The sequence below is a fragment of the Xenopus laevis genome, chromosome 6S (genome assembly GCF_017654675.1).
Source record: "Xenopus laevis strain J_2021 chromosome 6S, Xenopus_laevis_v10.1, whole genome shotgun sequence".
In the NCBI taxonomy this organism is placed as follows: domain Eukaryota; kingdom Metazoa; phylum Chordata; class Amphibia; order Anura; family Pipidae; genus Xenopus; species Xenopus laevis.
The window spans coordinates 99961567-99976966 of record NC_054382.1 but is presented as its reverse complement, the minus strand read 5'-3'; the positions used below and the strand labels follow the sequence as shown (position 1 = coordinate 99976966).

The following is a 15400-nucleotide window of genomic DNA, read 5'->3' as shown; positions in this document are numbered from 1 at the left end:
TTCAATTAGTGAGGTCGTTCATTCTGTGAAAAAACAGGTGTCAATTACCGCCCTTTTTAAAGGTAGGAAGGCAGCAAATGCTGTGCATGCTGGTTATAGTGCATTTCTCTCTGAAAATCTTAGTACAATTGGTCAGAACAGCATTCTTTGATCAAAAAGTTGATATGAGAGAGGAAAACATATAAACATATAAAGAAGTGCAGAAGATAGGCTGCTTAGATAAAATGACCTCAAATGATTTAAAATTGTGACCAAAACCTGAAAGATGTGGAAGAAAACAGAAAATTGCCATTCGAATGGATAGAAGAATAACCAATATGGCAAAGACTCAGCCAATGATCAGCTCCAGGAAGGTCAAAGAATGTCTAAAGTTACCTGTGATCACTGTTACAATTAGAAAACGTCTATGTGAAGCCAAGTTGTCAGCAAGAAGACTCCCGCAAAGTCCCATTGTTGGAAAAGATGTGCTGAAAAGGTTACAATTTGCAAAAGAACACATTGACTGGCCTTAAAGGAGAATTCAACCCTTTAGCAAAAAAAAACCCTACACAAAAAATTTTTTTCGGAAAAACATACGCCGGCGCCAAAATGGGCGACGGCGTCAAAAACGGGCGCCGGCGTAAAAAAAAGGGGCGAATTTCGTGCGAGATTCGCAAATTTTTCGGCGAATCGAAACGGAGCAAATTCGCCCATCACTACACATGCACAGTTGTCGCTAACCGGTAATTTGCTCCAACTGCGCATGTGGCGCTGGGGGAAAGAGGGAGGGGGGTCTACATTGGGTGGGGGGTAGGGGATTTTTGTTATTTTTGGGTCTAGGGGCTGCAGACAGTTTGTCAGACGACTCCCAAACACTGAATTCAAGCCACTGAATTCAATCATGATGCTTCATTGTGAAGCCGGTGGCACAAACATCATGATATTAGGAAGTTTCTCATACTATGGTGTTGGGCCTATTTATCCTCTACCAGGGATCATGGATCAGTTTCAATACATCAAATACTTGGAAGTCATGTTGCCTTATGTCAAAGAGGAAATGCCCTTGAAATAGGTGTTTCAACAGGACAACGACGCCAAACACCCCAGTAAACGAGCAACATCTTGGTCGATTGACATTATGCAGTGGCCAGCCCAATCCCTGGACCTTAGTCCAATAGAAAACTTGTGGGGTGACATCAAACATGATGCAAAAGAAATGCAGAATTGTGGAATGTAACAGGTGCCAGAAGTTGGTGGACTCCATGCAACACAGATGTGCAGCAGTTCTCAGAAACACTGATTATACAACTAAATATTAGTTCAGTCATTCAAAGGAAAGCAAAATCTTTAAACATTTTTCAGTTTATATAGTGAATGTTTGAGTTTGTAAAAAAAATGTGGATAATACAAATTTTGGAACACCCTATTCACTCTGTAAAGGAATAACACAAGTATGCAAAATTTTTCTTCATGTTTTGATTTGGTATAGAAAGTTCAGTGTTCCCAATGCATTCCGTGTATGGAAATAAAAGCTATTATAAGGATTTTGAGCTTTATTCACCTTTTTAAACACACTGCTATTATGCTGAACACAACTGTACATATACACATAATGAATAATGACAAATACCCACTTGGTGGAGGTCTCCTGAAAGCTGTGCCGTTCTGAATAATATAGCTCACTCTGTGTGTGTCCCATATACTGTCAAGCTGTTAATGTAATGTGTTTACATCTAGAAAACACAGTTATGGACTACTAAGCTCACAGCTCAAAGTACATCTGTACAAATTTAGCACATTGCGGTAGTTGGGATATACTATAACGTAGGTGTGATGATCAACTATTAAAAACATGTATGCAATCATGACAACATTCCAGTTCAATAAATAAACCATTAAACTGCATTCAACTTCTGAAGTTTTTATTAGCAAAAATTGATTACTTTTATAACCAACTGCATTGTGCAGACACTAAAATGTGTATACACTGACAATCGCTTATACTGAAATTTATACATCTGTTTATTAAATTGTATTTTCTTAAATTCTTCATTGTATCCATATACCAAGACTAAGACACCAGCATAATCTGGTTGTAAATGCCTATATTATATGTACATTCAACCTGAATGTTATTTATCAAACTTCGTACATTTCTCCGACCAAATTTCCTTTGACTTTTTTGCTTTATTGGTCAATACATTTTCACTAAAATATATGGTGCGGGAAAATTGAAAAAAAAAACGGGTTTTTTTCGAATTATCTCTTGAAAACCACTAAATCTTCAGATTATTGTACGAAACCCAGCGCAGATCAGGATATCTTTCAATTGCAAACAGGAAATCTGCCATTGACTTCTAAATCTCGGCAAGTTTGAGATGGAGTACATTTTTATTCAGACTTTTAACACCGTCAGAATTAAAGAGCCAGTAACAGCAGAAAATAATAAAGAATGTCCTTCAGATGAATAATGGTTTCTCTGGTCCTTTTAAAAGACTGCTAGTTGAGATAGTATGTAATTAAACCATGCACAGCCATTAGTTATTTATTAATATCTGTTTACATCAATGCATGATTCATAATTATGTAGTCATTAAGACAATTTATACAACACAGTTCATTTTTGAGTATGTGAAAGGAATCAGATATAGTTGTGCAGAGTCTGCAACACAAGCTACTGTTTGGCAACTGTAATTTGACCTTATCTTTATATGTTATATCAGGATTCTGATTTTACAAACTTGACCTGTAGGTCTTTAGCCAATTTCTTTCGATCTCATCATCTAACAAATCACCAAGTAAGTACAGAGCATTCCTTAAACTGGTTGGTCAGTAACCCCATTGATATGTATAGGGATTACCAGTCCCTTTCTTGCTTTGTATTTAATTGTACCATCTCAATTAGTGTGCAGTTTATCAAAATGACTATCCGCAGATCAAGTAGCTTCAATCCAATGTAAAGATGCTAATCCAATCCAATGTACAGCTACTAATTGTAACAGAAAACTCTTTTATATTTAATTTACATTGTTAAATTGGGTTTAAAAAAGACAACGTCCATCAAGTTCAACCCCTCCAAATGAAAACCCAGCATCCATACATAAAGTAGAGAACAAAGCAGAACACAATTAAAAATTTGGAATAAACTGTTCTGTAGAATAGATGCAACATTCGTTTGTCATTTGTTGAGGTTGCTAATATTATACAGTGCTTTATTTGATATTTACATATTTCTAATATTGCATTTAGTTAGTGGTACATTTTCATTATCAATTATTAGTAAGTGAGCCATAATTAGGATTAACAAAGAACTTTGAGAACATAACATACATTAATTAAAAAAATCTCTGTTCACATTCACACTATACTATTGTATAACTTGTATTAACTTGGAGGTTTAGGATTGTTTTTTGTTAACGTCTATGTAGGTAAATTGGTTTTAAGGTAGCGTTTCAGTTATTTAGTTGGTTAATTTGTTGCCATTAGTATATTGGCAAACTTAAATAGGAGATAAACATTAAATTCATTGGCTTTAGCTTCATTTACTTGGTTAAAGAGCATTAGTCTGAAATTGGCATCTGCCCAGTGTACCAGCTGTATAACAAAACTGTTCCAATAAGCATTTGCACTCTGCACATTTGAGCGTTTCTGTTATGTGTTTTTTTTTTACAGCTTCCAGGTTGGAGACTTGGTACTTATTATCTTGGATGAACGTCATGATAATTATGTGTTGTTCACCGTCAGCCCAACTTTGTACTTCTTGCATTCTGAATCTCTTTCTTCACTAGATCTTAAACCAGGTGAGTGTGATTTGAATCACAAATACTGGGTTTGGGGGTAGATTTTTTTCTTAAAGGTGGGTACGCTGAACATTTTTGTACTTTACTTTACAGCAGCTTGATCTCTTTGCTGCATTTGACTCTATGGATGACCCTCTCCTCCTCCAGTCCCTCCATTTGCTTGGCCTGCGTTACACTGCCCTGTCCTGTTTTTTTTTTTCTTACCTCATTAATCGTTCCTTCAGTGTCTCCTATAATGGAGTAGCATCTTCTCCCCGATTTCTTACTGTTGGGGTTCCTCAAGGCTCTGTCCTGGGCCCCTTATTATTCTCCCTCTATACTTCCTCCATTGGTAAACTAATCAACTCATATAGTTTCCAGTACCACCTCTTTGCTCATTATACTCAGATCTATCTCTCCTCTCCTGATCTCAACCCAGAACTCCTCTCGGGTCTCCTCCTGCCTGTCTGCTATATCTACTTGGGTGTCGCAACACTACCTTAAATTAAACCTCTCTAAAACTGAAATGGGTTATCCTAGATTATGCCCTGCCCTTCACTCCTCATATCCAGTCACTTGTTAAATCATGTCACTTCCACCAAAGGAACAGATACAAAATACGATCATTTATCACCCAAGATGCCGCCAAATTCTTATTCACTCTCTTGTCATATCACGTCTAGACTACTGTAACTCTCTTTTAATTGGCCTTCCCCGTCAGAGACTGTATCTCTGCAGTCCATAATGAACACTCAGCAACTGATCCTCCTCTGCACCGGCTTCAGCTACCTTTCAGAATAAAATTCAAATTAATGACCCTGACATTCAAAGCACTTCATAACTCTGCCCCACCCTACATCTCTGAACTCTATATATTCACCCAAGCGCTTACTACGCTCCCCTACTGACCTGCTACTCAAGTCTCTCATTACCTCCTCACATGCTCACATTCAAGATTTTGCAAGGGCTGCACCCCTCCTCTGGAATGCTCTCCCACGGTCTGTTCTCCCAATCTTTCTGCTTTCAAAAGATCTCTTAAAACGCACTTATTTAGAGAAGCCTACCCTCACTGCTTAACTACCAAATGCAACACCACATACAGTACTACATCTCTCACCCACTTAATTCTGATCTTGCCCACTCCCACACCTTGTGTCATATTCCCTTCCCTTTAGATTGTAAGCTCTTTTGCAACTCTTTATGTTCTATGTATGTAATTCATGTGATTTAGTTAAATAAACACATTTACTTCATAGCGCTGCAAAATATGTTGGCGCTATATAAATATTATATTAATGTTAATAATATTACTAATAATAAAGGGATTCTGTCATGATTTGATGGTATAGTTTTTATTCCTAAATTACACTGTGTACATTGCAAGTAATTCTTTGTATTCATAAACTTTTATTCTTGAACCAATAAAAATCTATTTTTAGCTGTAATATTGGTGTGTTGGCAGCCATCTCAGGTCATTGTGCCTGGTCATGAGCTTTCAGAAAGAGCCAGAATTTCACAATGGAGCTGCTTTCAGTTAAGCTATTGTTTCTCCTACTTTGTGTAATTGAAGTAGTTTCAACTTGGGTTAGGTGGACTTGGATTTTTGCTATCGGGTGTTGTTCTCATATCTACCACTGGGCCTGGAAGAATTTTTGTTTGTAGCAATCATTAAAGATGAAACAATTTTTTTTTTTTCATTCAAACATCCATACCTGTTATAATGGTTTTTAAATATCCGAGCTGTCAATCAAATATTATCTGCCCCACCTCTATGCCCGAGGCATAGATGTGGGGCATTCAATTACTTTCATTTTTCATTCAGCACTTCCTACATGTCACTGCACCTACATTTACCTTTCCCTCCTCAAGCTCTATAATTATCTAGGGCACTGCACATGGGCATTAGGTTCCCCATTCTGGCGCATTCACAAGGTTTTGGGGCGATACACAATTTATCTTAATAAGTGTCCACAACATGGCTTCTGGCTGTTATAGAGAGCCATTTGGGAAGCAAAGCTCCCCAGCTCCTGCACAAGAGACGCAAGATGTTGCGCTGTTTTGTGGCGGCCTCCAGAGATTCATCTCCATAGATCACTTTGTAAACTGTGTCTCCAGCCAGACAGGAGCCATCAGATCTGGCTTTCATAGAGAATGGACTGGGTGCTGCCTTGTTGATCAACAACAGAAAGGCGAGCCTTGGCTGCACTGAGGGCAAAAGCATTTCAAACCAAAAAGTCTGCACTAATGATATTTATAAAATATTTATACAAGGTCAGTGCCGCACAACTGCCTGTAACATTAACAGATTGCTGTTTTGTTTTAGCCTCCGTGATCTGCTTTGTGTGCCGAGGCAGATAGTGAAGAGCAGCCTAATCCTGGAGCTTTAGATGTATAGCATTTTAAGAGTCAGCAGTGATTTTATGAGGGCACATCATCAAATGCATCATCATTATGCATTTCACAACAAGCACAACTCACCATTATTACTGGCTAATCATATGAGAACATCTCACACTCAAGCCTTTGTTACAGAATCATCAAATAATATCTTAGTGAGCGTAGCACAAGGTTACGTTTGTTAAATAAATTCAAGGACTAACAAAATGTTTATGTGATATGGTGTTATACAGTTACTAACCTGCGTGAGTAACATTAAAATACACAAGAGAAACCACATGCACTGGAGGGTTTTACTTGGCATCTGTTTAGAACTCGTTACTGCATACTGCAATTGTACATCTTAACCCTGGTTAGTTTGTTTTTCTTTTACATTTTGTTTGTTGCTTTGGTCAACAAGCTGCTGGCAGGGATAGGTTGCCCCTTACAGATAGAAAAGATATTATTTTATCTTACATGGCTGAGAATGTGTTTCTGTTGGGCAAAAGATTGGCAAATGGTTTTTTGTGCCAAAAATCCAAGTCTGCATATTCTTTGTGTAGAAAGCACTTTCATAAAATATAGATATGTTAATCTCTATTGCTGATATATTTAGTTAATTATCATTATGGGGCAATCTTTGAAAAATCTACTCTATTATTTGTTCTATATCAATTTCACTTTCTTTAAAACAAAGGTATTTTTGCTTCAAGTTTAGTTTGTTAGAGCCATACTGTTAATAATTATTAATTAATTGATTGATTGATTGATTGATTGAGGTGGGACATTGTCACAAAGGTAAAAGACTTTCATCTTTTCTGATCGATATTTTAACATATACTCATTTGTAATTATTACAGCGTCTGGCTCATCAAGAAAACCCTGGGTTTTGGGCAAAGTAATGGAGAAGGAGTATTGTCAGGCAAAAAAGGTAAACCAAAAACATTCTACTGAGATCTGTTGCATACATATTGTCTTTAAATGGAAATGTGGGAAAATCATATTTTACTGTAAAAATTATCCGTTTGAAGGAACTGCTGTTAAGTTGAGTTAAGTTGAATTTCTTGTATTCCGTAAAATCTGTGTATGGGGGCATAGGTTGCACCACTTAAATCCATAGGACAGGTGTACGTTTTATTATCTTGTGGTTTTCTGGATAAGGGATCTTTCCATATTTTCGAGCACCATTCCTTTTAGTCTGCTTTACCACCAATATGGATTCATACAGCTTAGTTACCACCAAGTACAAGGTACTATTCTATTATTACAGAGAATGGACAGAAGGAGATTGCCTTCCCATAATTCAGAGCTTTCTGGATAATGATTTTTCAGATTGGGGATGCCTTACATTTATATGATTCATATAAAACAATATGTGTAAGCAAATCATAAGAAGATGGATTAATTATATGTCACATTGCTTTGTGGTGTTTTAAGTTTTAGACTGAATTTAATTCCCTTTTTTTAAGTTTCTTGCTTATGTGCAGCATTTACCCAGTTTGTTTCCCAACTAAGCCTTGAAAAAACTGCCCTCTTTTATATGGAGTGAGGTTATGAAGTTTCCTATGTTCAGGAATGCCAATTAACCAGTTTTTAATTTTTTATTTATTTCTATTTTCTCTGTGATAGCAAGACAATGCTTGGTACTCTCTAAGCCAATGTGCATTTATTTAATGGCAAAACAGTCCTTTTGGTTTATTTTTAAAAGTTTTTAGAAGCCATAAGGCGTGGGGCTCCACGTCACAGAAAACCCCCACTTTCGAAACATTCCAGGTAATCGGTCCCATACTGGTCTTTAAAGAGGCATTCAAAGCAAATATCAAAAGTTCATGTAACCACAATTTTTCCCTTTAACTGTGGCAAAACTTTAAAGGAATTGTTCAGTGTAAAAATAAAAACTGGGTAAATAGATAGGCTGTGCAAAATAAAACGTGTTTCTAATATAGTTAGTTAGCCAAAAATGTAATGTATAAAGGCTGGAGTGATTTGATGTATAACATGTCAGACTGAACACTACTTCCTGCTTTTCAGCTCTCTTGGTTTACACTGACTGGTTACCCTGGTTACCAGGCAGTAACCAATCAGAGACTTGAGGGGGGGCCACATGGGTCATATCTGTTGCTTTTGAATCTGAGCTGAATGCTGAGGATCAATTGCAAACTCACTGAACAAAAATGTACCATGTGGCCCCCCTTCAAGTCGCTGACTAACTCAGAGAGAGCTGAAAAGCAGGAAGTTGGATTCTGGCTGTTTTATTAGACATCTGTTCACTCCAGCCTTTATATATTACATTTTTGGCTAAATAACTATATTAGAAACATTCTTTATTTTGCACAGCCTATCTATTTACCCAGTTTTTATTTTCACACTGAACTATTCCTTTAACACCAGTTTTTTCATTAAATGACCCTAGCATTTATAAGGAGCTTACATATAATGACAAGAGTTTATGTTGCCCTGCACATTCTAAAATAAGGGAAAGAAAGACATTTTGGAAAAGAAAAATGAGAGATGAAGTCAGAGGAGTTATAAATTGGCAAACAAATGGCAAAATGTTAGGACAGACTAAGGAGCAGCTTAGAGAGGTAGAATGGAGACAGACTATTGAGATAAAGGATATAGTAGTGGTGGTATAACACTTACATTTAGTTCTTGCCTTGAAGTTATATAACAGCTGTGGTGCTTGGGGTTGTAGAATGGGACATCAAATTCCAGAGGATAATAAGTCTTAGCAGTCTTCTGTATGAAGTATTGCCCAAAAAATTGAGATCAAGTTATTAGTGAAAACTGAATGAGCATAGAAAAACCATTCACATCTTGATGTGTGTCTTCGGTTGGAGTGAGATGCAGCTAATTGACAGAAGCAAGATTTTAATACCAATGAAAATACTTCACATCTAATTAACACTTTTTTTTTCTTTGATTTAGGCGCAAAACAGATTTAAAGTACCTCTGGGCACTAAGTTTTACCGGGTCAAAGCAGTGCCATGGAACAAAAAAGTATAACCGTTCTACAGTAAATATCTGTCTGCTATGGATTCTCTGGCCACATCACCTGTTCAGAAGGCCAAAGAGAATGTCTCCTTTTGATACTAAGGTTGGAATAGCAATTAGTCCCTACCGGTGTTGTAAATTTCTTTTTTTTAAGGTTCATGTTGTAGAAATGTAAATCAAATCAGAGGATTCTGCATATCTGCCCCAGGTTTTTAACCCAAAGTACTTTGAAATGTGGACCAAGAAGAACTGATTTTTCCCCCAAAGGGTATATATGGTGTTCATGCTGACTTTTAACATGCTTCCTGCTTGTTAACTATAAATTAGCTTGTGCTTAAGTGTTAAATGTTAGTTACTATAATTACCAGCATTTGTCTTTTTGTGAAACATTTATCTAAAGTACTTGCATTCTTCAACTCTTCCTTTATAATCTGTATAAACCTGACAGCTATTTAAAAAAAGGACTGTTTATGGCATGCTGATAATCATCATTTAATTTAATATGAATTTGCCTCAAGAAAAAAAAAAGTTTCTTTTCTTTTCAAATGCTTGTCAATGTTTAAAAATCATTTGACAGACTGGTCACTGCAATTTTCCAATGCACTTTCAACCGATTTATTGTGGATATATACTAAAGGGAAGAATGTACACAGCACTAACTATATAGACTGTGCTAAAGCATTCCCAACGATTCAGAAGTCTTTTATTATGTTAAAGAAATCATATTGATAAATTGTATTTTATGGTTGAGTTTCTTGCAAAAAAAAGGTTCATTGTACATTAACCTTCCCAAAGTAACGAATTATTGTATTGCAAAAGACATGTAGACTTTTAAAACAATAAAGATTTAAACCTGTAAATGTTTGAAAATGTGTGTTTTACAAACAGGAACAGGTATTGTATATATATTTAAAAAAAATCACAGGATTGTGCATAATTGACTTAATGCATCTTAAGTTATGTGAAAAGTATGTTATGGTAATGTTTTCCAATAAAATAAGGAAAATGTGTGTACTTGAGTTTGCTTAATGCAGTTTGATACCCTACACTAAGGGGGTTATTTATCAAAATCCAAACTTTAAGTCAAAAAAAAAATCAAAGCAAACTAGAATCCATGACTTGACCTTATTTATCATTGAAAAAAACTCAATAAGATCAGTTCAGAATAAAACTTGAAAAGTTTCGGTTTTTTGCAAAACAAAAACCTGAATTTTACAGGTTTTAAGTGCTCAAACTTTTAGTGAAAACGCTTGAAATCCCCTTGGTTTTTTTTCGGATTTTTGGCTGAATAGCAAAGCAGACCATGATATCTTCAAATTTGATCTGGAATCTTGACTTCTACAGGACCCCGACAGCTTGGAGATGGAGTAGATTTGGACTTTTAGCAGTCTCGGGGGTATAATAAATCACGAAAAAAGTTTTTTTTCCGCTAAAAATTTAGATTTGTAATAAAAACTGGAGTTTTTGGCATTCTGACTTTAATAAATAATCCAGTACTGAGTGGTTATGCTTTTTCCCAATTAGTAGTTTCCCCAAACTAAATTAAAAAATGGGGGGCTGATTAACTAGTGCTCTTAGCATAGAAAGAATAATGGGGATTCCTGTTACAGGATCTGTTTTACCTCCTAACCCATCCTTCAGAAAGCAGGTGGTTAGAAATGACAATTTGCCCAGATAACTTTTTGCAAATTTTTCTTTTTTTCATTTTTTTGTTTCATTTTCACTGAAACACTGAGGAAACCTGTAAAAGTGCTAATATAGAATCAATACAATGTATATGGCCCTACGCACCAAAGGTTAATACAGTGTGCCAGCCTATAGAGTGCCTTTATGTAAATCCCATAATGGATCACAGCATGTGATCAGGCGGCAACTGCAGATTTCAGTTCAGGACCTTCATCAGTCACCTACGAAATGAGTGCCTTTAAGGGAATCATAAATTGTCTCCAATTTTTATTTTCCTAATTCATTTATCTAATAAAGATTATATGATATGAATTCATAATGCTTCTCTTCTTGCTGCTCATGCTTGGATGACGGGACTAAGGGGCATATTTGCATTCACATTTTCGAGCTCTATAAAAACTTCAAAAAATCTTGCCAGATTTCAAATTAACTTGGAAAACTCAAATTGAAAAAAACTTGAAATTTGAAAACACAAACCCTATTAATTTATACATAACTCACCAGCTTTTAGATGCCTTTTGGGGAGTAGATCTCAAAAAGATGAGTTTCGGAAACCACAATTTCATTGAATGTCAGTCATTTGTTAAAAGATCCGAAATGAAAAAGCATGAATGTGACAAAGTTGCACAAAAGTCATGAAAATTTAAACTTTTTTGACTTGTCGCACTACGCCTTTTTCGTATTGTCGAACAAACTCTATCATTAAAAACACCAGAAAACCTCAAAAACCACAAAGCAAAGAAAGATCTTCTAGTGTAAAAGCAACATTGACTTCTACATGATTTCAACAGGTTTTAGCTGGGATATTTTCAGATTTGGAATTGTCATGGTTTTTGTTGCATAATAAATCCCAAAAAGTCATATTTTTTTTTCTGTGACTTTTTCAGGTTTTTGGTGACAAAACTCTTGGTTTAGTAAATCGTCCCATAGGGGTTAATTCATGAAGTGAGTGTAAAGTACAATTTTAACACACACTAATGTAATTGTATTCAATTAATTGATCTGGATTCTAATAAATAGTATGCAATTTATGTCCTTGTTTTGCTTGAATCAGTGGTGAGGGGGTAAATGTAAATTTACTCCACTTTCAACAAAAAAGATAGTGATATGTCTTTCATTTCTCAGAAACATCAGTATTGGGATGTTTTCTGAATATGAAGTGAAGTGAAGCAGTGTTCAGTTGTATGAAATTAAATCAAATGTGAAAAACTGGCTGTGCAAAAATGTGGGTACCCTTGTAATTTTGCTAATTTGAATGCATGTAACTGCTCAATTCTGATTACTGGCACCACCAGATTGGTTGGATTAGCTCTCTAAGCTTCGAACATCATAGGCAAGTGTGTCCCAATCATGAGAAAAGGTATTTAAGGTGGCCAATTGCAAGTTGTGCTTCTGTTTGACTTTCCTCTGAAGAGTGACAGCATGGGATCCTCAAAGCAACTCTCAAAAGATCTGAAAACAAAGATTATTCAGCATCATGGTTTAGGGGAAGGCTACAAAAATCTATCTCAGAGGTTTAAACTGTCCGTTTCAACTGTAAGGAATGTAATCAGGAAATGGAAGGCCACAGGCACAGTTGCTGTAGAACCCAAGTCTGGCAGGCCAAGAAAAATACAGGAGCGGCATTTGCAGAAGATTGTGAGAATGGTTACAGACAACCCAAAGATCACCTGCAAGAACATCTTGCTGCAGATGGTTTATCTACAATTCAGTGCAATTTGCACAAAGAACATCTGTATGGCAGGGTGATGAGAAAGAAGCCCTTTCTGCAATCACACCAAAAACAGAGTCACTTGTTTTATGCAAAAGCTCATTAAGACAAGCCACAGTCATTTTGGAAGTGCTCATTGTGACATTACTCACAGGTAACTTTAGACCTTTTTTTTTTTATCTTCCTGGAGCTGATCATTCACTGCTTCTTTGCCATTTTGGCCATTCTTCTATCCATTTTTTTAGTTTTCCATTTTCTCCACATCTTTCAGGTTTTGGTTGCATTTTTTAAAACATTTGAGATCATTTTAGCTGAGCAGCCTATCATTTTCTGCACTTCTTTATATGTTTTCCCCTCTCCAATCAACTTTTTAATCAAAGTACGCTATTTTTCTGAACAATGTCCAGAACTAGCCATTCTACTCAGATTTTCAGAAATGCACTATAACCAGCATGCACAACATTTGCTCCTTCCTTCCTTAAATAAGGGCGGTAATTGACACCTGTTTTTTCACAGAATGAACGACCTCACTAATTGAACTCCACACTGCTATTATTTGAAACACTGATGTTATTTTGAACATGCCTCAATTAAAGATTCAGTTACACAGAATCAGCAGCATGCATGTCATGACTGTTGTGTCTGTTGGTTTTCTCTTACTCTACTATATCTACTAGTAAATTATTTCCCATGTAGAAATATAATTTCTACCAAAAACAGTGATCGATCAACTGTATAAGTAACTCCACACTGCTATTATTTGAATCAAGCTATTATTATTTTGAACACTGCTATACCGTAATTTGGCATCAGTTAATGATTCAATGACACAGAATTAGCAGCATGCATGTCATGTCAAAACCAGGGATCGATCAGGTTAGTGATGTCGGACTGCTATTATTCTGAACACAACTGTAAATTTGTGCCATTTTTGGCACTGCCATGTGGCATGGGCAACCATAGAGAGCAATTCAGTATAAATGTCAGGTGCATGTGTAGGTCCAAAATGCAAAGGCATCCACTGGGAGTAAAAAGGAAAGGTTGTGGGAACACTCCATGGCTTAATAAAAATGTACTAAAATACAATGGAAGTGCTACTGATCTGGCCAAATTAACTACAGACATCGAAAAAAAAGAGAGAAGAAAAATTGATCAATGTTGGAGGCTTTAGCATTTGCAATTATGACCAGAGGTAAATTGTTAGGGACTGCCATATGGGTTTTACCTTGACGTGGTATGGTGGCTTATCAATCTTATGATCATAATTTTGTAACTAAAAAACCCCTGTCTTTGTAAATACATGCATCTGCATAGATTACTGATATGACGGGACCAGGGAATGTGCATTGATCAATTTTTTTTCTATGTCTGTAGTTAATTTGGCCAGATCAGTAGCACTTCCATTGAATTCTAGTACATTTTTATTAAGCCATGGAGTGTTCCCACAACCTTTCCTTTTTGTATTGTAGCAGATCTATTCTGTTCGGAAGTTCAGCAGCTATGCTGCAGGCCAGGCTTCCATGTGGTTGTAGCACCCCCACACCGGTCTCTCTAGATGGTGGAACAATGCCTTTGGAAATGGGTGTTGGTCTGGGCAGTTTCTCTCTCTTAAAAGCCGCAAGCGGGGGAGGAGGATTAATCTCATGGAACCAATGCTGGGGTCTAGGTTATCTCTCCTCTTTGAAAGCTAATGGCGGGGGAGGACTAAGCCCTATGACTGAAACCAATGCCCAGGTCGGGAGACCTTTATTTCAGGTAATGCTCTTATGCCGGGAGGCTTTAGCATTTGAAATTATGACCAGAGGTAAATAGTTAGGGACCGCCATATGGGTTGTACCTTGACGTGGTATGGTGGCTTATCAATCTTATGATCATAATTTTGTAAAAAACCCCTGTCTTTGTAAATACATGCATCTGCATAGATAACTGATATGACGGGACCAGGGAATGTGCATTGATCAATTTGTCTTCTTTTTTTCTATGTCTGTAAACACTGGGAGTAACACCAAATGAGGTCTGGGCTCCCTTGTTTCCATGTGCCCTGCACCTTGATAAGCAACACTCCAACAACTAGTTAGCAGGCACAACTATATCAGAGCATGTACCTTTGTAAAGAGCTGTTTCATAGATGCCAATTTTGCCATTTATACTGCACATTGCATTAGTAAAAGAGTCATCATGCTGTATGTATAATCCACATTTCAGTTATCATGTAATGAGCAGAACAACACCAATATCACTCCATCTCTTTTTATATGCTGCATATCTCACCCACATGGTTATATAGTCCAGGTTACTAAAGGACAAGTGCAAAGCTCTGCTGAATGTCTGGGATGCCTTCATTTTCCAACCACTTATACCAGCTCCACACATACAAACCATAAAAGTCTTAGCAGTGTAATGATATATGCTTTACATAGAGATCATGGAATCTTTAGCATAAAGTATTTTGTAGGGATTTTCTGCAAAGCTAAAGGATAAAAGTTCTTCCAGTTATTTTATTTTACTCTTTATCATCTACAAGGACTCTTGGAGTCCTTGTAGATGATAAACTTGGCTGTAGCAAGCAAATAAGGTCTTGAGCATTGTATTAAAAGGGGCATAGATTCATGGGAGGAGCCAGATATCCAAAGATAAGCACCTGCTTTGAGGCCACTGGGAGCAACATCCAACGGGTGGAGAGCAAAATATTGCTCACAATCCACTGGTTGGGGAACATTGCTTTAACAAAGCAAGGGACAGTAACATTACAAGAATGACATTTTTTTAAAAGTAATAAAAATATAATGCAGTGTTGCCCTGCATGGTAAAACTGGTGTGTTTGTTTCAGAAACACTACTACTGATTATATAAATAAGCTGCTGTGTAGCCATGG

General features: G+C 36.6%; 1 protein-coding gene across 2 annotated transcripts in view; it reads left to right on the top strand.

The window, feature by feature from the left end:
• rb1cc1.S (RB1 inducible coiled-coil 1 S homeolog) overlaps positions 1-10138 on the top strand; it is a 56649-nt gene extending 46511 nt beyond the window's left edge. For both annotated transcript variants that reach the window (XM_018223701.2, XM_018223702.2), the window contains exons 21-23: positions 3652-3779; positions 6995-7065; positions 9063-10138. In XM_018223701.2, coding sequence (XP_018079190.1) covers positions 3652-3779; positions 6995-7065; positions 9063-9140 — 277 coding nt within the window. In that variant the 3' untranslated portion in view covers positions 9141-10138. The remainder of the gene's footprint in view (positions 1-3651; positions 3780-6994; positions 7066-9062) is intronic.
• Positions 10139-15400: the final 5262 nt, after the last annotated feature.